The following is a 26,976-nucleotide window of genomic DNA, read 5'->3' on the forward strand; positions in this document are numbered from 1 at the left end:
GAATAGCGGACACAATGGGAGACTCAGCAACGAATGAGGAGGGCGGGGGAGGGGGATTACTTTCAGACAATGGAGGCTTAAGGGCCTCAGTGGTCTCATCACATTGCAGCAGGGCCAGTGTTTACTTCAGGAGTCTGGGCAAATGTCCTTCCAGGAAGATGCAGCATGGTCAGAAATAAAACACCTGAAGGAGGAACATAAAACTGGGCAGCAACCACCTCATCCAACCCCTGAGCTCATGGATCTCCCCTTCCTACCCGCTAAGTTGAACAAATGCAGGGGGTGGGAGGCTGCTGTCAACAACACGCTTGCAAGCAGCATTCCAGGCCTCACCAGGCCCTCCTGCAACACCAAGTAAGACAAAAGACACAAACATGCACTGAACAAACTGGATTGGTGCAGAAACTGCTACTCAGTCTTACCCATGGCATGGCCACAAATGTCTCCCATGGGTGATGGGAACCAAGGGAAAGGTTTCCTTTCCCTAGAACTGCCTCATCATTCTAAGCCACTCTAGCTAAGTACCCACTAGCATTTACACCAATGAAAGTGTGTCACTGCACTGTACAAACTTGCACCAGTGTGTAGCTTGGCACAGAATTTGCTCATCTTAGCTCTTGCCCCTCTGATTTCACATATCACATGAGAGCTCATTATTTAACTCTGGTACATTAAGGAGCAGTGTAAATATGCACATATTAAGCCTAGTTATTTTGTGGCTTTCAATACTTCCTGCTGGACACAGGCTATAATACACATGGCATAGAATATAATTGCAATGAAAATACAGCAACATACAAGCCAGAGAGCGTGTCTTCAACCAGCGTCTAAAGGATGAAATCATAACTACTCAGTGATTTGTCATAGTCCTCACACTGCACAGAGAACTCACCTTCAGTGCAGGTGGTAGGAGGCTGGTACTTCTGAAAAAGGAGGTCCAAGTTCTATTCTTGCTGTCATGGTGGAGGAGGGAGTAGCTATGGCAACAGCCTTAAACCAGTAGGTGGTCACACATTTGTTGCAAAATGTACCTGATGGAAGACAAACAATAATGTTAATATACACAAGACTTCACCCAGAGCAGCAGCACCTGCTAAGTGTTGGCCAAACATATTTTCCAGAGGGACAAGGAGTCTAAGGTTGATGCATAATCCCATTCCTAAACAGAGATGAGTCTAAGTCCAAATTGGTCAGCCTAAGACTATGGAAATATCTGGATCAGGATCTGAGCTTTCTGGTTTGAGCCCAATGAAATGAAGAAGGATATAGGTAAGAAAGGTGGACTAAAGGATGGAACACTGGACTAGGGGCTAGGAGACCTGGGTTCAGCTCAATGTTTCCTTTATGACAAACAAAAAATTCAATCTACCCTACACCTCAATTCCTCCTCTTTAAAAGAGAGGACAATATTTCTCCCCCTTCACAGGGCAGTTGAGAATCCTTTAACAATAATGAGATGCTGAAAGGCTGTGGGGATATGGGCCATATAAATAGGAAAATGAAGCAATCATCAGCTATTATTAGAAATGTGTTTTTTCCACTGAGGGGTTTGTTGTGCAGGTCAGATCCAGACCTGTGATAGAAGCAGCATCTCACTAGCAGGTCCAGCATGCTGGCATACTAACTTAATCAAATACTTCAGTAGCATTCTTTTTACCAATTCCTGCTCTGAAGCTTTTGCCAGGGACCTGTTCCACCTTAAACTACTGCTGCTGCTGGTTTATTATCAGACAGGAGCATTAATAATGGGCCTTGCCAGTGCTTTCAGACTGGACTCATTTTCTATGGATTCCAGCAGATTGACTTCTTTCAGTGTCATTTCATGGCCTGAGGGCTCTGAATCCAGATAGCAGCCCCATTCCCCTTCCCCAACCCCCCTTCCCTTTCTTTCTCTCTTTCTTTCTTCCATCCAAATTTACAATCCCTCATTTCCATTCTGCTCCACCCTCTCTCCAGAGACTTTGTTCTCTGGCCTGTATCATTGCATTGCAATTGTCCCGTGTTTATTTCAAACATTTTGGCGGGCTGTCACTCCAATGGAAACTTAATTAATTGCAGGGTTTGTGGCTCTTGGACAATAGTGTCTGAAGCAAAAATAAAATAATTAGAGGCAGCTTTTGGAAAAAAAAAGAGTTTTATGGTCTTCTGATGAACCGGCTAATAACAGCAACAACTTGGGAATGGGAACACAGTTGCAGCTTGTTTTCAGAGCCCCAAACAAACCTGTAATGTAATTCTATTGGATCTCTGCAAATATGAAAAAGAGGTGGCTAAAATACACTTTGAGCCAAACCCTGGAGTTCTGACCAAGTGAAAACTCCTCTTACAAAATAAGATAGTAAGAGCCCAAGACTCACTCTTAAGATCTGCCATAGCTCCTTTAATATCATCATCTGAGCAAGGATGGAGTAAAAACTGAGCAGTGCCATCCAAGTTTGGTCCTTGATGTCACTCCACTACTGTTGTAAAATGCCATCTATAATTCATACAAATAGCCCAATTAGATCTGAGAGACCTGGTGCTTCCCACTTAGCACACCTCAAAAACAGAGTTCTCCTATTTATCCTGTTTCAAGATAAGCATTTGACAAGTGGGGGACAGATCCCATGTGCAACAACTGACTGAAGTTAGTGCATTTCTCATAATGAACATATGGACATTACTGATAGAGTTTTGTTTGCAATTTGTAATCAGGGTCTCATATTTTCCATGAGTCTGAATTCACCAGTAAAAAAAACCCAAAAAAACTACTGGGGAATTGAAATAAATATCACACCATGTACCCATATTAATGCTACTTCTCCTGAACATCCAATACATCTGAGCCTTACTGCTCTGTACAATGAAAATGCAAAAAATCAGATTTCCTTAACATCTTTTAAAAGAAACAGTTTAAGGAATTTCACATCATTTACTGGGTTACATATATTTATGGGCACAATTATATAATACTCTCCCGTGTACATGTTTGTTTAAGCACACACATGCTATGCACCTGTAGACTATACAATCCAGAAATCTCTGAACCAGAGAAATATTAAATAACTAGACAACTTCAAAGATAATAATGAGGTCTGACTGGTACGAGTAAGAAAACTCAAGTAGGAAGCTAAGATAAAATAATTACTCAGGCATAGGCATGTACGCAAATACAGGCTGCAAGTTAAATATACTTTTACCATTTCAACCTCAGAGAATGTTTTCCCTAAACCTTGCTCAAAAATTAAACCCCCTGCCCAACCCTCCCCTTCACAAGCACTTTGCAAAGCAGCCTCACTACCCATGTTTTAAACTCTTAACATCTGGCCAAGAATCTCTTCAAATCAGCTTTTTAACTTTTTTTTCCTATTTCATTACATTGTTCTCAAACTACTTGTTAATGGGGAAAAAGGAGGCTGGCCTTCATCCATCCCGTGTCTCTGATTGGCTGAAAGTTTATGAACCCCCTTCTGATTGGAGAATCACAAATCATCCCCTCCACCCTCCACCCTAGTTGAAACTGACCAGCAATCAGTGGACACATTAGTCAGTTTCACTATGAGAATCTTGGTCGCTTTCATCTCTGCTGCTTTTCCCCTTGTTCTGAATTACAGCATCACTCAGGACGAGGAGAAGGGAAAACCCGCTTTGTATCCAGAAAACGTTTGTGGAGGAGGACAGGGGAGATGGATGATGGAGACTTACAGGCGTTAATTCCTCTTGCACATTCCAGCATGGTGTTGGGAAAGGATTTACTCTACTGTATTTGATTTCCCCTTCTGCTTTGTTGGGAGAAGAAATCTCAAAGAAGATGCCTTTGGTGCTGTGGGCTCTTTGCCTTGGTGTCCTGGATACAGTCCTTTGCAGTTACTCAGAAGACCAGTGCAGCTGGCGGGGGAGGTATGGACTTAAGCCCTTAGTTAAAAATGAGTTTGCCTCCAATGACCAGGGAGGCTCTGTGTAAATGTGCCCTCTTGTGAGAAATTATTTGCTTTGTCCAGAAACTCAGATAACTCTCTTGTGCATGTGTCAGATCCTCCACCCCACTGTCCTCAGTGGAAGTTTGAGTGGCACAACTGGTTATTAATGCATAAAAGGCTGATGAAGCAGAATTCAGAGTGTCACTTTGAGAAAGGAACTGAGGGAGTGGAGTGGCAAATTTTCTGGGTGAGCTGCCATGGGTATCAAAAGACAGGGCTGGATTCTCCCCGTATTTATACTGATGTAAATCAGCAATAAGATCACTGAATTTGATGCTGTAAGGGGGCAGAACATTTAACCAGAGGCTTGTGTACTTTTTTACCAACCTACCTTCCCAGCGAATTACTGAATTTCCCCTTTGGGAAGCTTCAGAAAAGGAAAATCCTAGTCCTTAGGACTGCTGATTTGAGTCACTTGCTCAGAACCATTGGGGATATAGATTCTCCTTCCTTAAAAAGGTGCTGGTTTATTTTTTTATCCCTTGATATGGCAGCTTGTGAGAATCTTCCCCCAGAGCTGGGGAAAATCTCTGATGGGTTTTCATGTAAATCCTCTCAGAACAAACATCTTCCCTCCCAAACCAACTCTCCCTGAGAAGCATCATCTTAAGTCTTTTAGAAGTTGTGGCCCAGGTACCCTTGCCTCCCTTCCTGCTGCCTTCCTGCTGCCTTCCCGCTGGTTGGGGGAGCAGTGTGATTCCCTGGCTCTGTGGTGGTGGGTTGTACTTGGTGTGCTGATTGTTTTATTGTGCCCCAGGACTACAAATCTCTTATTGTTTCATTGAGAGGTAGAGAGGAAAGGGCGGGCAGGACTGGAATGAAGAAGCACAAGTGCTTGAATTTGTTTAGTTTTCTCCAGTTTTTCTCAGGCCCCCTTGCGAGATCAAAGTTATCCCAAGCAGTACACTGTAATTTTCCTCCCCAGTGCTACAGGAACAGGTGCGAGTCTCAGACCTTGGCTGGCAGCTTGTAGTTTCTCCATTTTCTTTCCTTTCCCCACAGACCTAAGTGTTTGGCACTTAATGTCAGGAATGAATAACAAATTCTGATGCAATAGATACTGACCCTTCCCAGAGAAGTCAGGCTGCCTGCAGTCCCAGAAAAACAGCTTGGGTGAAAGCCTCAAAAGAAAGAAACCATTTGACTAACCTAAAGCAGACCTCCCTTTAAGGCACAGGGTGAATTACATATCAACAAAGTCTTGTTAACAGATGAAAAACTCACAAGCCAAGGGGTCATTTAAATTTAAAACACATCCAAAGGTCTTCAGATCAAAGCAAGGTTTGCCAAGCAGCAGCACTTACATTGCACACTGTTTGTGGCAGAGATCATATTTTAGTTACACATGTATAAGATGCCCTGCTTGGGGTCTCTGGACACTACAGCAATACCAGGATTAAAGATGAGAGAAGGGCAGTCTGACCTTTGTGGAAATGCCTTTGCTGATCGGAGAGCCAAGCCTGCAGAGGGCAGCACCATGGGTGCTTTTTAAAATGACCCCAAGACATTTCAGCTGCAAGCGTCTGTTTCTCCGTGTTTGTGCCTTTGTGCAGCTGTACAGATGAGTTAACTATAATGAAGCCAAAATAGAGCAGGCACAGTCACTATAGTCAGCAGTGGGGTCTCGATTTGAAAGCAATGCTGTGACTTTTGCTTGCTAACCAATGGCATCCTGCAAAGAAAGGGAAATGACCTCGTTGTGGACTGATGCACTGTCACACTCCCATTGCTTTAGCAGTCTGGATGTTGCTCTCATAGTAAAGATTTAAGGGAGGCAGTAACCTGGAAAGGTTTCTAAACCATCTGATGGTCCTAGTTTTGGATCATCTTGGACTGTCTGGCAAGGGAATAGATGAAAGCCTGTCAGAACTGGTTTCTCTTGACGGTTTCACAGTATCATTCTGAGTTCCAGCTGCGGGGTCACAACTTCCAGGGACCACATGGAGCAGATATTTCCCTCTTCTCTGTTCCAAGATTCCACACGTATTAGACACATGGGCTATTCCAGCAGACCTCATGCCCAACTAGCTTGCATGGATTCTCTCAAGCTAAGCAGGGTGGAACTAAGACACCACTTAGATATGAGGCCCTATATGAAAACCTAAATGAAGATTTTTTTTCTTCTGCTTGAGGCAAGGTAGCCACTATGCAGCAGGGGTGGCTGTGGGATGGTGGGGAGCACAGCAGCTTTCAGATAAGCCCTGAAATCAAGATCCTGCCCACCTGTCACTAAACACCCCTGAGTGAAGAACTAATTCTAATGCAGGTCATTAGATTTCCCCTCCCACCCACTGGTAGCTTCAATTAGATACAGCTCCAGTTCTCTGCACTTCTCAGTTTAAACTTGAGTGTGACAGCGTGCTATTAAAACAACGGCTGTGTTGAACAGAGGTATTTAAGATAGGAGTGGCATGACTTCTACCTTCCTTCCCTGCTCCAAGTACTTCAAAACAGCATCATTTTGCTGCCAGTGTCTCAGGAAGCAGCATCATGTGGGTGCTTCCAGCACTAGCTTGAAGCTCCAGACTGACCTCCCCTGTGATCTTGGGCAAATCCCTCTGTCTCTTGTTTCCCTCCACTCCTTTGTGTGTCTTCTCTATTTAAACTAAAAGCCCTTCAGGGCAGATTGTCTCTCACCATGCATTTGTGCTGCACTTCTTGTAATAGTTGGTCCTAGTCCAGTGCTTTTATCCATCCTACTCCAGCACACCAGGCACTAATGTATTACTATCATATTATACTTAAAGAGAGGCTGAGGGATGGGCTTGTGGGTCAGAAATAGGCTCCACAACCAACTCACTACATGAACTTCTGCAAGTCCCTAGTCCCTGTGTGCCTCAGTTTCCCCATCTCAACAGAAGGTTGTGAGACTTTCCTAGGGCAGAGACCCCTATGGGGAATAACCTGTCATTTCAACCACTTGGACTGCTTCTTAGGATGTACATGACCTGGGTCTTTGTTGACTTAGCATCTGGACCAGGTTACCCCGCCAGGCTAACAGGGTCTTAATATCTAGCATGTAAATCCCAGACATTCTTCTGGCCTTCTGAGAGCCTGTTCTCAGTCTCACTCTCCCTGCATCTCCCTCTCCCCTTCCAACAGTCCCCTCCAGCCATAGAGGTGAGGATCATGGAGCTCTCAGGCTTGTGTTCCCTTTCAAGGTTGATGTGGAGTTTGTACCTCCAAACAGGGACTTGATTGGTTGATTTCTTTTGAAAACACTGAAGATCCTCAGCTAGAAGTTAGGAGAGAGAGTAAACGTGATGCTGGAGACAGAGCCCTGCTTCTCCTGCACAGCAAGTTTCTCAGAAAGACCTGAAGTACTTGTTACAAACAGGCCTACAGGGAGAGGGCTACACTGAGTCCCTATGAGTCCCTAGTTCCCTGCCTACTCCTCCTACCTCACTGTTATAAATAAACACTGCTTTGCACAAAAGAGAGGCCAGTGGCCACCTTCCAAGAAAGGTGACCCCCCTTTCTCCCCACACTCACCACTTGTTTATACCCTGCATGCACATAAATGCATTCAAGGGCAGCAGGTTAACAGAGCAGCAGGTCTGCCGAGGTTTGCTCTGGGGATTAGCAGCTGCCAAATGGCTTCAAATCCCTTATTACACAACAGGTAGAAGCAGAAGGAAAGCAGAGTAAATCCTATCTCAGGTTCAGGAGACAGAAGGGCTTTCATTTGTAAATGAGAACAGGAGGGAGTAGGGCCAGGAGACTCCTCCCCAGTCAAAGCCCTGCCCCCACCACACACACTTTAGAGTCCAAGTACACAGGGCTCTGGCCTTCCCTGCCCCTTCACAGACAAACCACTGGGACAGGGGTCACCTCCAAGGAACGGGAGTGCAGCACATTGCAGCTGGTTCTGGAAGGAGGGGTCCAATGTGGCTGTAGGTGCTTCCTCAGCTTGGCTATCCTCCCTGACATGCTCATTGGGCCAACCTGAAGTATTCAAAGAAGCATGTCAGGCCCCAAAAATCATAATGCTTTTTAATTAAAGCAATAAGTGACAGGCCATTTTTTTTGCCTCCTGATTTCTGAGCCTTTGGGGTGCATGCCATTCACCTGCATGAGCTTTTCATTGCAGCCAGTATGGCTATAAATGCACTTAATGAAACTGAGGTTCCCACACAATCACTTGATTCCAAGAGCTGGTGCTTTAAGAAGAGACCCTAAATATCATAACATTTGAGAGGGCCTCTCCCATGGGAGGGAGAGCAAGCCACTCCATACACACCCAGCATCCCTATGGACTTTCACAACCTACCAATCTGATGAGTATCAACAGATACCAGGTGCTGCAGGGACTCTTACCAGCTCTGACTGCTTGCAGTCCTGAGCTGCAGGTCAGATGCAGCACATACCACAACACACTCTGGCAAAGCCAGACTTCATTCTGAGACCCACTGGCACCCTAGGAGGCAGGTGTACAATTGGTGCAACTGCCCAGGCCCAAGCCTAACTGTAAGGAGATCTCACCCTCTTCGACCACAGAAAAAGGCAATAGCATCGCTCAGATGTGAGGAGATAGATGTGTTGCCTTCAGCCCTCTTAGGTCTAGAGCTGCCTGTCTCTCCCAAATGTAAAGGGGCCAGCTACCACAATATGACAACCCCTCAAATCATGAGATGCAGCCCCAGATTATTGCAGATTTTGTTTTCCTTGCAAGGCATGAGTATGTTGTGCACTTTGGCCTGCCTCTTGATTTTTCAACTGGCCCTGCCCAACTGAGCATGTGCAACAATTCTTTTGAACTGAGTACAGAAGATGATTGTGGCCCCTGCTGCTCTTGCCCAACATTGCCTTCCCAGCCATTAAACTAACTCTGCAATACTTCCAAGTCAGTCCTGTCCCCCAGGTCCTCCCCAGTCCCCATACGGGCTCTGCCACATCAGTTTGGACCCCCAACCTCCTCAGTTCAGTCCCCTGACTCCCATCCAGCCCCATTCCTCTCACCTCAACTCCTGGGAGTCTTCACCTGCTCTCCCATCCTGGAGGGAGATGGGCTACAGAGGGAGTAATCTCTTTCCCCTTCCAGAAATACCCCTACTCTATGGGTATCTCCCCATCATTCCCTTACCGAGGACTGGTGTTTCAGAGACAGAAGGGGCAGAAGTGCCACAGGAGTAGGAAGAAGAGAGAGACCAATGCTGCTCTGAGATGCTGGCCTCTTTCTAATCCCTTCTTGGAAGATAATGTCAGGCTGCTGGAGAGAACATGGGAGTAGGCATGGTGTGGGTGTGGTTGTGTGAGGGAGTGTGGGGAACTCCCTGCACCTTGCACAGCCCCTGCTGCTCACAGCAGCCGCAAGCAGCAGGCCCTTGGGGTTCCTGTGGCTTGTGCAAGCACAGCCACCCAGCAGCATGCAGCTCCAGCCAGTTCTGGGAGCTGCACAACAGCAAGGAGCAGAGTGGCAGCACGGAATGGAACCAGGCTGGCCCGCCTCTGTCGCAGTGGGCTCACATCTTCTGGCACTTGTGCGCCACTGGGAGAAGCACGATGGAGCTGACTGTTTGGCCCCGCTCCCTGCTGCCACATGCATGTCCCGGAGCAGCTGACTCCAATGCATAGGGCTTACCCTGGTGGCGCACAAGTGCTGGGAGCTGCATGTGAACCCTGCGCAATAGAGGCAAGCAGGCCTGATTCTGCTCCTTGCCACCACATGCAGCTCCTGGAACTCACTGGAGCCTGAACCGCTGGGCGGCTGCACCTGTGCAAGCCACAAACCCTGCCCAGACACCCCCTCAAAAACCCTCCACCCCCCATAAACACCCCAGCATACACCCCTCCCAACCAACCTCCCCACACAATATACAAGAGTAAGACTATATTTTTGAGATATTATGCAATTGCCTCTATATACACTATGCAAACACACATAAATCAGGACAAAAATATTTTTTGAAATAACATACATTGTAGTAGATGTTTGACTTAGTACGGGATCAGGGTTTTTTTCCAGCTCCAAGATGGTAATCCCTGCAAAAGCAGTACTTCCAGGGGCAAGGTGAGGGACTTCTGGTGGCAAAGGTCAGGGGTTAGGAGGTAGGACTTCCAGTCCCAAAATGGGAACCAGGGGGCAGGGCACCCATCAAGGGGTGGGGCACCCTCAACAGCTCACCAAAACTCATTAAGCGGCCCTCCAGCCGAAATAATTGCCCAGCCCTGTCATAGGGAGATAGACTTTGGCTACAGAAACAATCCTATCACACATTAGTTGGCAAAAGTGCTAGCACAAGAGCAGGCAGGTAAACTTTTGGGCTAAAAAAAAGTTGTCCCCTCCCCCAACCAACATTCGAGGCCACACTTGAAAATCTTGGCTCTGGCAGGATCTTGGGGTGGCCACACAGAAGCAAAGTGGTCTCAGGAGTCGGGGAGCTGTATGCTTGCCTTTGGGAGGATCAGGCAGGATCTGGGTAAAGGGGAGATGAGACTTGCAGGCCTGCAGCTATGTATTCAAGCTAACAGTCTGGTGTTCGTAAGATGCTGATATAACAGATATCCCAAACCCATTGGGATATCAGTAGCTTCATCCACCAGATATTTTCCACCACATCCTCTTACTGTTCTTGCCCAGAGGTAGAAAAGAGGACAACTCCACTGAGGCTGAGCTTGATTCTAGGGCTAAACTTCATCACAAAACAAGGGTGTCCAGTCCCAGAATTTGGACTCAGCCTTAAAGAGAAGGCAAGGAATGATTTAGTGGTTAGGTTCAAGCCAAACTCTATATGGAACAGGTGGATTCACAAGTAGCTGAGCACATTGCTGCATGTGGAAGGGATAGCTTTCAAGTAGGCTAAGAGCAGCCACACAAGTGCTCAGATGGTCTCTGTTATAAGACTGGTCTCTCTTTCCAGCTGAATCCTAGAGTGCCTAAGTCGCTGAGACCCAGCGCTGACAATTCCTGAAAGCCGAAATCCATCAGATAAACCCCCCAAGTTTCCTAGCTTGACCTTCTGAAGTCATCAAAAATATCACTGTACAATCTACAACCATGGGCAAGGCCTGCTAGTGACATTATCCATAGCCATTTAATGCTGGCTTTGATGCTGGCTACCTCATGAAAGGGCATTTTGCTGCTGAAGTGGCCCTGAAGCCAGCTGGGTGGATGTGCCTGTGCCAAAGGCCTACTTTTATGCTAACTTGGATTTGTTCTCCTTTTGTAGTGGCCTCTCCCAGGAGTTGGGCAGTGTGGAGCAGATCTCATTACACTGTGCAGAGGGCTCCCTGGAGTGGCTGTACCCAACAGGGGCCTTACGCCTCAGCCTCTCCCCCCGCCTCCCCACAGGTACAGCAGGCAAAGGGAAGAGCCCCAGGGAAGTCACCACCTGTATCAAGCCCTCCAGCACCTTCCGGGGAGCTCAAATCTACCTGGAAAGGGATGGGATTCTGGAGCTGCTGTTGTCTGAGGCAGATGCCTCCCTCCGCCCCAGGGTACGCTGCTTCAACTGGCTGCCCAAGGAGAAAGTGGCCCTGTTCCTTCAGTCTACCCTGCACCAAGACATCAGCCGGCGGATCGCCGCCTTCCGCTACGAGCTCCGGGGCGACTGGAACTCCCGCCTCTCACTGCCCTCCAGCAACCTCAGCATGGAAGGTAAATACCCAAGCGCAGGCCCATGCAATGGGCTTGCAGGATATCAGGCATGTTAACCAATCCCCCTTCTGGTGCCCACTGTCTTTCCATGCCAACGTCTGTCCCTTCCAGGGACAGGCACAGCATTCCCCCCACAGCAAGAGGATGTTTCACCTCTCCAGTTACAAGCTGGTATCTCACAACCTTGTCTTAGCAGGGCTGTGATTATAGGATAGCAAGCATCCTGTCACAGGCAAGAGGGCCCACTGGTTAAAGCAAAGCACTAGGATCCAGCAGTTCTGCTACTGACCTTGGGCAAATCATTTAATCTCTTTGAGCTGTAGTTTCCCCCCCTCTAAGCCAGGGGTCCTGGTGGCATCATAAAGGGAGGGCTGGGAGGGTGAGTTAACTCTTGTTATAAAGCATATGATACTTGGTTTAATTAAATAACGAAGGCCAAGTCCTCAGGCCCTTCCTCAGTTTTCACTCAGGAAAAATTATTTTTGAGGAAGGAGAAAACAGGGGATTTGCAGAGTCAGGGTGTTATGTCTGAGTCGTCCCTGCCAGCTGCAGCAGCATGGTGCTCACTGCTTCTGTTACTCAGGAGGGGAGCTCTGATCAGTGGCAACTGTGTGTTTACTGCTGAGATGAGGCACAGACTACAGGAGTTTCCAGCTTCTGGCTGTTAAATGGCCAGGATAAGGTGGGCCTCCCAGCAGGGACAAGGAGGGGCTGGTAACCCTAGCCGCCCCCTGCCTCTGCGTGCTCAGCGAAGGGAGATATGAAGCTGAAGGAGGATCTCAGAGCAGCTCCTGCTGGAATGTTTAATCAGAGCCATCTCGGAGCTAACAAAAGTCCAGTGTGCAGCCGTGGGGACGGCACTGGTCCTGCCATTCAGCCGCTTCAGAGATAAGGTGCTCTCCTCGTTGCCGTGGAAACTCAGGCATTCCTGCTGTCTCACATGGCCCTGGGAGCCCCTGACACTGGATTAGTGGACTGGGAAGGAAGGGGATTGCCCCTGCAACACTGTCTCCCTTCCCCCCACACCCCTCTTCTTGCTTCCTCAAATGGCATCTGATCTGGCCCATGGGGTGAAGGCAGCAGCACCAAGGTCTTGACTCTGTGGGCTGTGAGGTGAATAGTGCCATACATCTAGCAAGTGGCCAAGCCAGCTACAATACTGTTATTTTGCTCTTCTCAGCCCTGTAGGCCTGAACCAGCACTGCTGTAAACAAGTGCTTGTATACAAAAAGGGCCTGTCCCTTTCATACCAGCCTCAAAGCTGGTACCTTTAGAGCAGAGACAACCTGAGCCGACCTGCATAAGCAGATAGCAGCTGAAGCCTGAATCCCAGCCAGCCTGAATGGCAAGAAAGGTCCGTAGTGCAGGCATGTTTGAACTGGGATCAACCAACCCATTCCAGCCTGGCTGAACCTGGAGGCAGAAAGCTGGTGTGAGCAAATCTGTCTCCATTATAGATCTAGAGAAGAGATAGCCTCCCTCCCCCTGGCATAAATCACAGGATATTTTCACCCCTATTAACTGTCAGCATATTAAGTAACACAGCCTTTAGGCTGCAGGGAACACTGCTTTTTGGAAACAAATAGAGTTGGAGGGGGGTTGCATGCATGTGGTGCATGCAGTTGGGCCTGGCATGTCAGCAGAGTGCTCTTGTCATAAAGGCAGCATAACAGGGTAATGGAGCAGACTAGCCTGCCACAGTGTTCTTGATGTGGCACCATGCCCCAGAAACAAGTCGAGTGTTAGGTACCTTCTACAGGGAGCCTAATACACAGAAACTAGGTAGTCCATAGGCTTGAATTTAGGGTTAAGATCCAGAGATCCCCTGCATTCAGTTTCTGGCTCTGCCTCTGGTTCACTGCATGCTCTTGGCCATGCCATTTAGTCTCCATGGATCTCATCCCCATCTGGAACATGGGAACAGTAAGAATTTCCTCTGTCCTTGAGGGTTTGAGAGGACATAAGGATGCTTGGCAAATATTACGAATGCTAAATATTACTGTTCTTCTGGCCAGGCTACATGTGGACCCAGCTGGGTTAACACATTAAATCTGGCAAGATTCAACGTGGATAAGAAAGAGCAGCCAGTCCTGCCCACCCCTGCTGTCCCAGCTGAGGGGGTGGCTTAGCTACAGATCTGCAATCCCAACGAGGGATTCCTCTGAGTCTCTGACCCAGAGTGAGAGCTCTGGAAGAGACAGGGAGGAAAATAGTGCCTGGACTTGTTTTCTTTGGTTTCAGAGGCTAGTGTATCAAATCTGGGCTGCACTTCCTCTGGTCTCCCAATCCCCTGGGCTCCCTGCAGGGAGAACAGAGTCAGAGTACCTTACATAGCCAGTTAGTGAATGGAGACTTGCCCTCCACTGTGGGAAAAGGAGGGGAGTTAATGGCAGGGACCTCTGCATACCACATGCAGGGCTGGGTGGGCAACCATGCCAGAAGTAGGAACTGGGATGCTGCCTCCCAAACTACAGAAATAGAAATCAGCAAAGCAGAAATCAAGGCAGATGGAAGGGGAGGGGAGGCCAGACCAGAATGCGTAAGACTCCTTCTCCCAGACACTGACCCTTGGCAGCTCACAGGAGTTCACCAACTTTACTTCACAGAGTGCCAGATACTAGCTGAAAGGAGCTCTTAGCCAGCAGGGTTAAACTAGGTACCTGATCTAACTTGCTCAGGGCCTTTGCAGGTATAGAGTGTTGCACCTATGAGACATGCAAGGCTAGGAAGGGAGCACAGGGAATCCTCCATTAATGAGAGCACAGCTGCCAAGTTGTGGCTACCTTGCAGCCAGAGTGAGGCCCATGAGGGGAGAATGGATCAAAACAGCTCATTACCATGATGAGGTTCATGCTTCATTCCATGGCTCCTCTGACCCCCAGACCTCAGCTTGGAGGGCTGTGCTTCAGACCTGCATGCACTGAAGCACAGCCACCTTGTGCATCTTGCAGCAAAGCGCTTTGCTTCAGAAAATCTCCCAGGCCTGAACCTAAGGCTCGGATCTTTGTATTGTATCAGTGCCCTTTGTGCATGGTGCTACCACAGGGGGAAGCTGTGCTCCACCAGGCAGGCCTCAAGGAGAGGGAGCCTCTAGAGGGCACGGGGCAGCAGAGCAGCCCTTGTGAGAACAAAGACAGAGCCCCAGGCCCAGGATGGTCTGAGGAGGCCAGATGGTGATGCTGTGGGGCACCTGCACACAAAAGGGATTAAGCCAACATCTCTACCCTGGCTGGGGTCTATCTGAGCAGGGGGGACTGTGACTCGCTTGTCAAGTAACTCCTCTCTGTCTGGATGCTGCAGGGGTATGCCGGCCATGTAACAACACCGAGATCCTGATGGCCATTTGCACTAGTGACTTTGGTGAGTACAACTTGCACTCTGTCTCCTGTTCACCTGTGCTTGAGCTTCTCTCTCTTCCCTGGACTTGGGTGTGTTTATCATAACTGGATGGAAGGGAAAAACACAGTAACATAGGGAGAAACATTTTTGTATCTCTGGGCTGGGACTCACACTACCAAGCTATAGCCTGAGCACTGTGTGTTAGCCACTGGTCTCTAGCTGACAAAAGGAAAACAGGTTGGTTGTGTATTGTTTACCACTGAAAAGATTTTCCTATATCTCAAGTGGTGGGAGCCTTTGGTTTTTTGTTAATCTAGTTTAGGGATGTCCAACATATGGTGCATGGGCCAGATCCAGCCCACAGAGCCATGTCATCTGGCCCACAGGGCTCCCAGAGGGGCTGAGAATTTGGGGATGGGGCCCGCCATCTGAACTCTAGAGCACAGAGCCCAACTGGGGACGTGTGTCAGTGACAGGAACAAGGGACGGCCCCACCTTGTCCAAGAGACGACCCCCCACTGCCACATGAGGATCTGGACAGCAAGAAGCTCCACCGTCCAAATCAGGCCTATAGGGCATGGTGAGTTTGACAGTAACCTGACTGATGCCAAGTAGTTTGGGTTACCTGTGTAGGTAAGAAGAACAGAGTGTGACTGTAGATTTGTTACTTCAGTGGGTGCTGACATACACCTGTATCCCACAGTGCTTCTTAGTGACATTCCAGACACAGAAATAAATGACAGAGAAAAGGGAGTCAGCAACACTGGCAAGGCAGAAAAGCCTCCTTCCCTCAGACTGCAGGGACAAGGAACAAGTAAGGCAGAAGGGAAGGACCTCACATAGGCCCTGAGCTGGATATTATGCAGCAGTGAGTGCATGGAGCAATTCACAGCATGAGATGAGCAAATGCTGAGGAAAGGAAAAGGGAAGCCTGTGGTGAAACATGGAGAACCCCCAAACACTCTGCCCTTCACCTGCCTTCCTGCCATTCATTAGCTGGGCAGAGGCGAGCAAGGGTACACCAGGGCTAAAGCCAGCAGCAGATAGCCTGCAGCAAACACTGCTGATAGCACTGAGCCCAGGAATTCACTTCCAGGCTGGAATTATGCAGCCAAGCAGAGTTTTCTCCCATTTAAATGTCCACACATGGATGCGCCCCAGTGGGCAGTTGCCAATTATTCCTGCACGCTCTGCTAGCCTTCTGATTTGCATCTCCAAACAGGGGTTAGGGGTCACTGGCTGCCAGGTCCTGAGTTGCCATGGCAATGAAGAAGTCAAACATAAAAGCAGGGGCATTTGCCATGCCAGATCAGATCAGAAGTCTGTCAAGCCCTTGGGGAGAGGCCAGTGCCTACAGCCCAAGGGTAGGCCAGTCTGACCAGAATGTGTGAAGCTAACTGCAACAGCAGACGCAAGGTATGGGGAAGAGGAAAGTCCCTCCCTGCCCTTCATAGGTGATCAGCAGATCTCCTGAAGCAGCATGTCTGTTACCTCAGCCTGGGATTGTGAGAGCCTGGAAATGGGCATGAGCATCCAGCCCCTGCACTGGATGCTCCCTAGAAGCCAAGTACCCCAGCTGGCTGTAATTCTGTGAAAGGATATTATCCTGTGTTCTCCCCATTTCTCTTATGGTGTGGCCCCTCTCCTCTCCTCCAGTGTTTGGATTTAGCAAGAGAGGGTCCCTCCTGCTCACCACTGGGGCCCTGAGAATGACCTTGGCTTCACCCTGTTCCACTGCAAAGCTTACTGGTAGGGCAGGCTGGGGAGCTCTGCCCCGTGTCTCTGGGACCTGCCCCAATTCCACCACTAAAATTCTGGTGTAGCTATGATGTTGCAAAGCCCTCATGTAGATAGGCTGAGCCACAGCATGCATCAGTGTGCCACTCTCTTATCCTTGCTTTAAACTGGGAAGGCTGGACCAGTGTAAATCATGGCTTATATAGAGATTGACATTATTCATATTGGCGTGGTACTCAGCTGGCCACAACTGGCTGAAATCCCAGTGTACACACAGCATCTGGAGGGCCACAGCCAGACCCCACTGAAGTCAAGAAAAAGTGGAACTACTCCTGCCACTGACCCTCTTATGCGACTCCCACTGCTTTTGTGACAAGCTCAGAGAGCAAGTGTTAGAGTATGTGAGAGGCTCTCGGTGAACTTCCTTAGTGTAGCCCAGGGTGGACAGTAATGCTAGCCTCTCTGCTTAATCAGGTCCTTCTGGAATATAGGCTTTGTCCTCCCTCTAGTTGGTGATAACTACTGCACGAAAAGGTGCTAAACAGGGGGGAACCCATTTAACCCTGGTCTACACTAGACTCCTGGGGAAACCTCCCACCCCACATTAGCACTGGGGCAGCTCCACCAAGGGCAGGGCACTGTTTGGGTTCCTCTGCCACTTGGCCTCTAGACATATTTTGAACATATCCCCCTCTTATTTCTGCCAGCTTCCATCCTGGCCTGCAGCCTCCACAGAGCACTGGGAGATGGACTTGGTGCAGAAAACACCAGGGAAAACTCTCTGCTCTGTTATGATCAATATGGTCCTTTCCAGCTCACAAACTCTGTAATATCCCCATTGTAATTTACAGCCCCTTCTGCTACTCCTGTGCCCAGTTCTCCATAAAGACCTGCCAATGTACTGAGCACATGAATAAAACAGGATTAAGTTCCCAGTTTCCAGAGACAACAGGCCAGTATCCTGACTCCCCTCTTTCCTGTACCATCAGAACCTAGTCAGTTTGTCTCTGATACCTAAGCATTCCCAAATCCAGGTCATGATGCCACAGCTCCATGATCAGTTTCCATGTCTGGATGAATGAGCAATGTTGTCCCTCTTGCCCCTTCCCTCCCTCAGTTGTTCGTGGCAACATCCGGAGCGTCTCCAATGACATCGAGCTGCAGGAATCCATCATCAGTGTGAGCGCCACCCGCATCCACCGCCAGAAATTCACCTTGTTCCAGCCCATCGGCAAATATGGCAAATCCACAGGCAACATCCACACCCTGCTGCGGTGTGGAGTGAAACCAGGACCAGGCAGCTTCCTCTTCACAGGTTGGCTGCACTTTGGGGAGGCATGGCTCAGCTGTGCTCCCCGCTACAAGGACTTCCGGCGCATCTATGAAGATGCTCATCAAGCTCACGAGAACCCCTGTGAGTTCCCATTGGACTGAATGGGATCAGGGAAGCTAAAAGGGGTTCAGCCCAACTCTTGGAGATGGAGATTACTAGCTGCTGCTGCAGCAGCAGCAGCAGCATCACAAAGAGTTCAGAGGGGTACCAAGAGCTCTACCTAGCCCTTACAGACCTGCGTTGGTCCCTTTCTTGCTTCACTGGCTCCATAATGAAGAACATTATGATAAAGCACCTGGAGAACTAACAGGAATTTGGACCACAGGCAAAAAATCACCAGACTGCTGATTGCGATGTGGCAAATACTGACTAATGTAAAGGGAAGCAACCTTTCCAGTGCTGGGCAACAGTAACATAATACAGGTCTTGTTCAGGGAAATAAGTCCACTTACCGAGACCCCCAGCAGCTTGATAGGACAAAAACAACAGTGAAACGAACCAGTGTCTCTACACTGGGGAATACACAGTGGCCCTGGAGGATGCATCATCCTCACTATTTCAGAATTCATTGCCAGGTGACCAGCAGCTTTGGGGAAGCCTTGGATTCTTCTGCTGTAGAACAAAGTTGTGATGTACCATGACTGTTCAGACAAAGCAGGGGGGCAGGCCAAGCGACCAGATGAGTTGACAGCACATTAGAACTGGAAACTGTTACATGAGCAACTCTGCTTCTCATTTTGCACCGAAAAACACCCACATGTTGTGGAAAAGGCTTTGGAAAAACTGGCCAATGTCAGAAGAGTCTCTCTGGGAAAATATTGCTCAAAGAAAAGGGCCTTTTCTATATGCACTTGGTTTCACTCTAGGACCTGATTCAGCAAAGTTCTTGAGTACATGCTTTAGGTCTTGTTGACTAGAGCCCAGAGCATTAAAGATATTTAAGCACCCAAACTCCAAGGAAATCAGTGGGAGTTGGATGCTTAAATACCATTGAGGATGTAGGCCTTTGTGGAATCAGGGCCAGCATGGCCTGACAAAATTTGGTTCTGAAGTTGCCCTGCTCCCTGTCCTTCCGTCAGACAGGCTCGGCTCTCTCTAGAAAGGGGAGGGAGACCCGGCCAGTTAGTAGCCTCCGTGTTTACATTCCATTTTCTATTTGTTTGTTAGAAGTGTTAAGAAATTGCTTTGTATGCAGCAGGGAAGCTTGTTCTTTGGTGGGAAGGTGGGAGATGTGGTGTCAGGGGCTATCTGGTAGCTGGGCTTCTGAGAGCCTGAATCATTTAGGAAGTAAACAAATCATAGCTGGAAGATATGGCAATCCCTTGCTCTGGAATGAGCTGCCAAAGGGTGATTGATGAAGTTCACAAAGGTGCCTTGTGTTTACCATCCTGGCTAGAATCTACTTTCATTTTCACTTGGATAAATCAGGAGTTACCCTACTGAGTTCAAGCTACACCCGTTTTATACCAGTAAGCTCAGTGTTGTTCTTCCAGCCTGCTTTCGAAACCTCACAGGTGAAGCTTCTCATTCCCATCCCTGAAACCTGGCATTGTCCCCAACTTGTCAGCACCCAAACCAGAGAATCATGAAAAACAATTTATAGAAAACTTTAAAGTAGAGATGGGTCCATGCTGTGTTTACTTCTAAACTTTGCCAGAGCTGTGTTTTGGATCCCAGTCCACAGTTCTGGTTTTAATGCAGAAACAGGCCTACCCCACTATGGCTCTGGATCCAGAGTCCATGTTCTGCCTGGTATTGGGTGGCCTTGGATCTTGTGTTCCAGTTTGGTGCCATCTTTGCTGTACAGAACATGAGCCTACATTGTCATCACTTTTTGTAGTTTCTATGTCCTGTGCTGGCTGGAAAAGAGGGCTGGAAAAGAGTCCATATCAAATTCAGTCTGAAGTGGTCCAAAAGGCAGTCCAGTGCAGGTTCTGTGTACAGCAGTGATGTCTCACTAGGAAAACCTTCGCTAATGCATTTTAATGTTCTCCTTAAAATGAAGGTTTGCGTAGACTGGAATTTGAAGAACAAGCCTTTATATAACAGATGTCAATACTAATGGCAACTACAGAGGCCAGGGCAGCAGGAGTAGATGTGAATGGAAAACACCTTGGATATTTGTTCTGTAGCTTGTGCATTTCTGGTGGAGTGGAATCACAACCCACTACAGACGTGTGGTAGTGCCAACCATCTGTATATTTCTAGGAGAGGGTCTTGTAATGTTGTGGTAAGAAGGAAAGTGCCCTTTAGGAGAATCTGTAAGTGGAGAGTTGGGGGGTAGTGTGGAATTGGTCCCTAATCTGTCACTGGCTAGGCAAAATAAGGAGGCTGCTGATGGAAACATTCAGGGAGGAGAATGAAAGGTCCTAGAGGAGATGAGCTGCTCCTTTCTGATGTCACTGGCAAACAGAAGACAGGACTATAGACCAAGGGAGAAGATGCTCCATGAGACAACTGGAGCCCAGCGAACATCAAAGAACAGCTTGAATATTGGAGTGCAAGGGGCAGCTGTAGGTGGTTTTACAATTTTAACTTGATGTTTCCACTTTGGGGTGGCTCAGTAATTGTAGAACTGGAAGTCTGAGTGAAGGGAAGAGAGAAGGGATAGGGACTCAGAGAATTTTGGGAAGGAGAAAGTTGGTCACACCAGTAAAACATCTGCAAACTCCTAGTTTCACATGGGAATTCATGCTAGAGCCCAGGGATTTTAGGTCTTGTCTACTCCACAACTTCCAGTCAAGTTTGTAACCCATTAAGAGGCATGACTGACCATAACCACTGCTTGCATCTACATAAAGAGCACTATAACATCTCAGTAATTGTGGCAGCTAACTAGGGATGGCCCTGTCAGAGGTCCAGCCTGGAACATGGATGTCTTCCTGTGACTAGTTCAGAACATGCTTTTGCTGGGCAGTAGGACATTCAGACAACACTTGTCTTCTGCTGTAGCTTGTCCTTTATGCTAATCCCAGCTAAGATTACATGGGACATTTGTGTATGTTCCCACAATGCATGCACCAGCACGTGGTGGGGGTGGATACACAAACTTCTCTCCCACCATCACATTGTAAAAAGGTTTTCAGCTTGCAGACAGATCAACCATGTTTGTGATAAACTGGTTAGATGAGGCAGGTTACAAGTCCATAGCTTCCCTTATAGTGTGGATGGGACCTTTGGCTGGTGAATGATGGCTCACATGATTCTTTCCCACCTCCTACCTGAAGCTACTTAATTTGGGGGGAGGGGAGAATTTTTGACGATGGGGGTGGGGACGTCATATGTGCACTAAAGATATAACGATACCAAATTTGTGATTTTTTTTATAAACTAAACTTTATTTGTAATGTGTGTTCATTTTTTTTTTTTTTAAAGAAAAGAAAAAAATTTGAAATGTTAATATAAAGTGCATCTCCACAGCTATCCAAACACTGCCAGGCATGGTTAGCAGTTGCCATTCTGTAGCGTTTAGTCAATGGCTGTGAGAATGTTTATAATTTTTTAAAATAGTTTTTGTATATATCATATCTGTTTACAAAGTCAGGAATGAAGCCCTGAGTCTGTCTAGTTTATAACAACAGGATTTCATTTTGGTTTGAAAGAAACAATGGTATTTGCTTTTTGTGGGTTTGACAAGTTGTATAAAAACAGTATTTCTAGCAACCTGAGTCCTTGTTTTTTTCTTTAGGGCCTCTTGGTCCATTTGCTTTTCTCCTTCTCACTTTTTTTAAAAACAACAATAACTGGGATACGTTAACAAAAGTAACAGCAACATTTTCCTTAGAACTCAACAAGCCGCTTCCAAACGGCTCACCTACTGAATCCTAAATACCATGCTTTACGAAGGAACCCCCCTGAAAGAACCAATGTATGACCAGACCCTAACCATAAAGTCAAATTCATCCTTGGTGTATTTCAAATTAACTCAAATGACTTGCTCAGTTGGTTTAAAATATCCTGATGCCATGACACCATGGACCCGCGACACAAGTCAAGAGCTGTCTGCACTATGGAATTGAGACCCCAAATGTGTGGATATCATTTTGTTAGGCAGACAAAGCCTTAACCTTGTTCCCAAAACATACCAGTGTCGAGCAACCTGAGGCCTTGCATGCCCTGAGGATACTGTCATGATCTTATCTACCTTGCAGAATAGAGTGGTCACATCTTTATAGCATATTTCAGTTTACAGAGTTCAGAAACAATTAATAAATATTTTGGTAAAGGTTATCTACTGCTAAGAAGACCAGCAGGTTGCCTGTAAGTTGGCTTATTCCTGTCTGTAAGACCTTCCACTGATGTGCTTAGAACTGTCAATAGCACATGCTCTCCACCGCTGTAACATTTAAATCTTGTAACCCTTTCCAAGGAGAATCTCCATATAGAGTGACCAATAGAACTACATTCCAACTAGGTCCCTTGACACAACTGCAGGGTATGTGAGGGGACTTACTGCTGTGTTAATAGCTTAGTAATGCCCAAGCAACTGTGAAACACCATGGCTTGGCTTTGCCTTGGAGAAGTGAGACCAAACTACAGAAGACTACCTGTGGATCTGCAAGTGGCAGAGGGGAGGATGTGACACACTCAACAGAAGGTTAATATTTACAGAGCTTTATAAATCACAGACCTGCTGTGTCCATTTGGAAGATGGGCTCCAGTTGGGGTAGGGACTGGTACAGTATATGGGTTCCCCGAAGGTATAGGGGATCATTCTCTTGATCAAGCATCCTGCTGCAATAGAACTTCTAGACTGACATTTTCTTCTTCCACCTACTAGAGTTTCCCCTGTGAGCATGCGCACTCACCCACATGCCAGCTCTGAGAGCCCTTCCAGAGGCAAGCTACAGAAGAGATGGTCTCTGGAAGTGAGCAGTGTGAAGAGGCAGCTTGGAATTCGGTTAATTACTGTGACACTCCCGTGCAGAGAACCAGGCCACCAGTGCTGGGAAGGCGGGGGAAGGGGGTCGCATTGCTAACATAGCTTTAGTGGAGGAAGGGTAGGCGAGAGCGAGAGGCAAGAGAGACTCCCATTAAAGGTGCTGTCAGGCCTAATTCTTGTCATATACCACAAACTACAAGGCCTCATTGTGCTGGGCTGTTGAGTACAATTTTCCCAGCCAAGCATACAGATCTTCCCTTGGCACTTACATGCTTCCAAATTTCCATCCCTCCTTTGTCCTTTCCCTGTCTTTTTTTAATGAATTCATCCCTTTATTTTTGGCTCTCCTTCCCATACCCTTCTCCATCCAAAGCAGACCTTTGCCCTGGATATGACTTGACTGGGGGCCACGGGGAGGAAGGCCAGGGTTACCTGAGACCACTTCTTCCCTCCCCCAGCCCCTTTCAGGTTCTCCTTCCCACTCCACCCTGCTCTGGCCCCTTTCCCTGAGTGACAGAGAAGCTGCAGGTCTCCCAGACAGAGAAGGGGGGGTTTGCAATGATTTCCGCACAACTCCACTCCACCTCCGCATTTTCACACAGCAGCAGCAAACACCCACCCCTCTGGTCAGCACTTTGAACTAAAACTTCACTTCCTGCCCCACCAATTCCCTCCACTGCAGCTGTAAAATATATTCTCTCACAGAGAACTGCCAGGCCCTCCATCTCACAGCCATTCACGCCGGAAGGAACAGGGGTAGATTTCCAGATAGACAGGACTAAATAATGCTCTGAGGAGCATGCAACAGAGTGCTCTCACAGTGGGATAGGAGGGCTCAACATAAGGGCTGAAGAGACCTTCTGAGATTGAGGGGAGCAGAGACACACCCCTCCTGGCAGGATAGAGACGGCTCGGGGACAAGAAGCACAGGAATGGGGGAGTATGTGGATTTAAGCCACCTTAGGCCTATTGTTTTGTCAGCCAGAGGGCTGGATACTTCCCAATGGAAGTTAGAGCAGCCTCAAAGTTGCTCTAACTTTAAAGGTCTGGTTGCAGTGGCCTCATAGGATGTCCAGCTATTAAGTACAGCTGAACTATGGCCCTTCCTGGCTCCCACCGTAGCACGCTTCTGCCCTGACATCTGCAATTACGAGCAGCCTGGAGCCATTGTGACAGCTCTCAACTACCCACTAAGGTTGCTCCCTACTGAGAGGGAGGCTCCTTCCCTTCTACACTGAGGTCAGAGTCAGAGTGCAGGTTCACCAGGAGCTAGGTGGAAATCACCAAACCCATTTTTAACAGGGCAACCAAACAGTAGGGGGCTTTGGTGCCAACCCACTGGGACTGGATTGAGCTGACCGCTGGCAGTGAAAAGCTCCAATTGGAAACTTAAGTGTTATTCCTTCCTGCAGGCTGCTATGGAGATCAGTGAGAGAGAGATCATTGTCTCTGGTACACAGATGACTACTCTGTTCAGAGCACTCCTCTTTCTCCTATCATCCATCCCACCTCAAGGTTCCTCAGATACTGCCTCCTTCTATAACTGCCCTGGTCCTCACCAGCCCTGTATGTCTAACAGAACAGTGCACCCTGGAAGCACTGAGGGGGTTAAACCCACCTCTTTCTAATTGGCACCATAGAGACACTTTCCCTATCTCTGGGAGTAGGAACTCCAGGGACCCAGAGATTTCCAAAGTTTGACATCACCCAGAGCAGTGGTCCATAGAGACAGGAAACAGGAGAGCGACAGACAACCATGCACACGAGAATTGGACTAAATGGTCGGTGACTAGCCAGTACAGTAAAACCAATCTTCAGAGAAGCTAAAAACATTTAATCTCCTGAGATGTTCCGTTTCCTGCAATGATGATAATTTAAGGAAAAAGCAATAAAGGCAAAAAGGCTCAAGTACAGCTTCAAGCCTACAGAAACTGTAGCCCAAACAGTTAGGTCTCTGCTACCAAAGAGAAAGCCAGAGTAGGAAGGAGGGAGAGCAGTTAGTCTCTGTTCTTTGCCAGTTCTGCTGTGGTAGAGAAGGGTAGGGAGAAAAGGGAGACAAAGAAGAGGTTCCCAGCCTCTCTGGGAAATCACCACCAACACTGGACAGAAACCTGTCTCAGAAACTCATTGGGGCAAGGACAGTCTCGTTGTTCTAACTCTGTACAACAACCAGCATGAAAGGAGCCTGGACCTGACAGGTCCCAGGTGCTATCACAATATAAACAACAAATAACAGTGCTGGCTGCACTGCTTTACATTTCTGGCAACATGAGCTGAAGCCATTAAAAAAATTCCAGACTCTCAGCATTCTGGTTTTGAGCAACTTTGCTTATGCTAGAAAATTACCCCATGTAATCAAATGAACAGGCTTGGAAGTGCATATTTGTGTTACTGCCCCCTAGTGGATGGAAATCAAAACAGGTCAACTGTGTGCCATAACCCCCCACACTACTAGTTGAAAGAAGAGTAGTCTCTCTTAGCTCACACAGTTAGCAGGTATCTTTAGCAATAGAAGAGCTGAGTCCACTTTTAATGCCAAGTAGTGGTTGTGCAGCATAATGAGACCACATGCAAAGTTCTTTTACAGATGTGAGGTTTGCTACAATGGTATAGCAACTTATATCCATGGCTCTTGAAGCATAGGACAGAAAGAGAAAAAAAAGGTACTGTATGGCCAGGCAGAGAACATATCTTTTTCTCACTACAAGACCCTACTCCTTATGACAACTAAAGCCCTGCTGAATAGCATCATATAGAAGTAGGGCTGAAAAGAACCTCACAAGTTCATCTAGTTCAGCACCCTGCTCAAGGCAGGTGTATCCCTGACTAAACCATCCCAATCAATTGTCTGTCCAACCTGCTCTTGAAAATTTCCAGGGAAAGTGTAGCAGAACACTGTACCTGCTCCTTAAGGCTGAAGAAGCCTAGCTAGGGAGCTCCACAGGCTAAGCAGAGCTCCCCAGCTGCAGGTTGCCAGGTTATAGCCTAAGGAAGTAATTTGCTACACCTGCCAACATCACCTGACCAGCAGAAGGCAGGGTTCTGGGATATATAAGCCCAGGCAGTAGCTAACAGACACTCTCTAGCAAGTTACAGGGAAAGAATACCTGCCTGCTAAAACTATTTGAGACCTTGTACTGCCTACTCTGCTACCTAGGTATGACAGGGTACCTAGAATAGGGACATGTTACTCTGAGTGGATGCTTGTCCCCTTAAAGAGGCATAGCACTGTTGTTATTGCTAGTATTTAAGTTATACCCTAGGGGATTGTGTTTGTGTTCATGTTTACCCTGAAGGATTGGGATGAGGCTAAAAAGAGAGGTTTGGAGGCTGAGAGAGAGAGCACATATGATTTAGTAGAGCCCAGTGTCAGGCACAGTGAGCCCAGAAGGGCACAACTAGGCATCTGAGAGAGAGGTACAGAAACCCAGTCACCAGATAACTCAGTGCCTGTGTGTTGCAGAGAGAGAGGAGCCAGAGGGTTCAATGCTAGGGGTGTATAGAGTTGATGATGGCAGTAACACCTGCAAGGCATAGAACATGTAGGAGAGGTAGGAGCGTGTATGCACCGTCTGGTATAGCTGGGCACATGAAAGGTAGCCTCCTGCTTAATGAACAACTCAATTATTTACTAACAAGGCATAGCAAGAGAGATAGGTGGGTGGACTGCCCAAGACAGGTGGGTAGGCTGATGCAAAGATCAGCCTCAGGACAGTCCCCTGTCATAGATGTAGATTCCACAACTCTAGGTAACCTGTTCCAATGCCTGACTACCCTCATAGTCTGAAAATCCTTCCTAATCTCCAACCTCAATTTCCTCTGCTACAGCTTGAGGGCACTATTTTTAGTCCTCTCCTATGGCCACAGAGAATAGCTCATCTCCATTCTCTCTCTAATCATCTTTCAGGTATTTGAAAACTGTTATCAAACCTCCCCTCTTTCCATCTCCAGACTAATAACCCTAGTCCCAGCCTCTCTCATAAGTCATGCTTTCCAGGCTTCTAATAATTTTTGTTGCTCTCTGCTGGATTCTTTGCATGTATAGCGATTTACATCCATAGCTCTTGAAGCACAGAACAGCAAGAAGAAGGGGGGAAAAGAAGTTCTCTGCATAGCGGCCAACAGGGGT

General features: G+C 47.6%; 1 protein-coding gene and 1 long non-coding RNA gene across 3 annotated transcripts in view; one reads left to right on the top strand and one right to left on the bottom strand.

The window, feature by feature from the left end:
* Positions 1–822: 822 nt before the first annotated feature.
* The window catches only part of LOC109290821, a 61,793-nt gene continuing 35,639 nt past the window's right edge, over positions 823–26,976 (bottom strand). The window contains exons 3-4 of the long non-coding RNA XR_002095691.1: positions 7,791–7,904; positions 823–1,031 (exon numbers count right to left, since the gene is read on the bottom strand). This is a non-coding gene — a long non-coding RNA (uncharacterized LOC109290821). The remainder of the gene's footprint in view (positions 1,032–7,790; positions 7,905–26,976) is intronic.
* METRN (meteorin, glial cell differentiation regulator) overlaps positions 3,510–26,976 on the top strand; it is a 53,101-nt gene continuing 29,634 nt past the window's right edge. The window contains exons 1-4 of one of the 2 annotated variants that reach the window (XM_019507604.1): positions 3,510–3,879; positions 11,129–11,556; positions 14,857–14,916; positions 17,750–21,628. In XM_019507604.1, coding sequence (XP_019363149.1) covers positions 3,791–3,879; positions 11,129–11,556; positions 14,857–14,916; positions 17,750–18,066 — 894 coding nt within the window. In that variant the 5' untranslated portion in view covers positions 3,510–3,790 and the 3' untranslated portion in view covers positions 18,067–21,628. Of the gene's footprint in view, positions 3,880–11,128; positions 11,557–14,856; positions 14,917–17,749; positions 21,629–26,976 lie in introns of those variants that run through there. The other variant, XM_019507605.1, reaches the window with a different exon arrangement.

The sequence above is a fragment of the Gavialis gangeticus genome, unplaced genomic scaffold, assembly GCF_001723915.1.
Source record: "Gavialis gangeticus isolate Ggan-Ray unplaced genomic scaffold, GavGan_comp1, whole genome shotgun sequence".
In the NCBI taxonomy this organism is placed as follows: domain Eukaryota; kingdom Metazoa; phylum Chordata; order Crocodylia; family Gavialidae; genus Gavialis; species Gavialis gangeticus.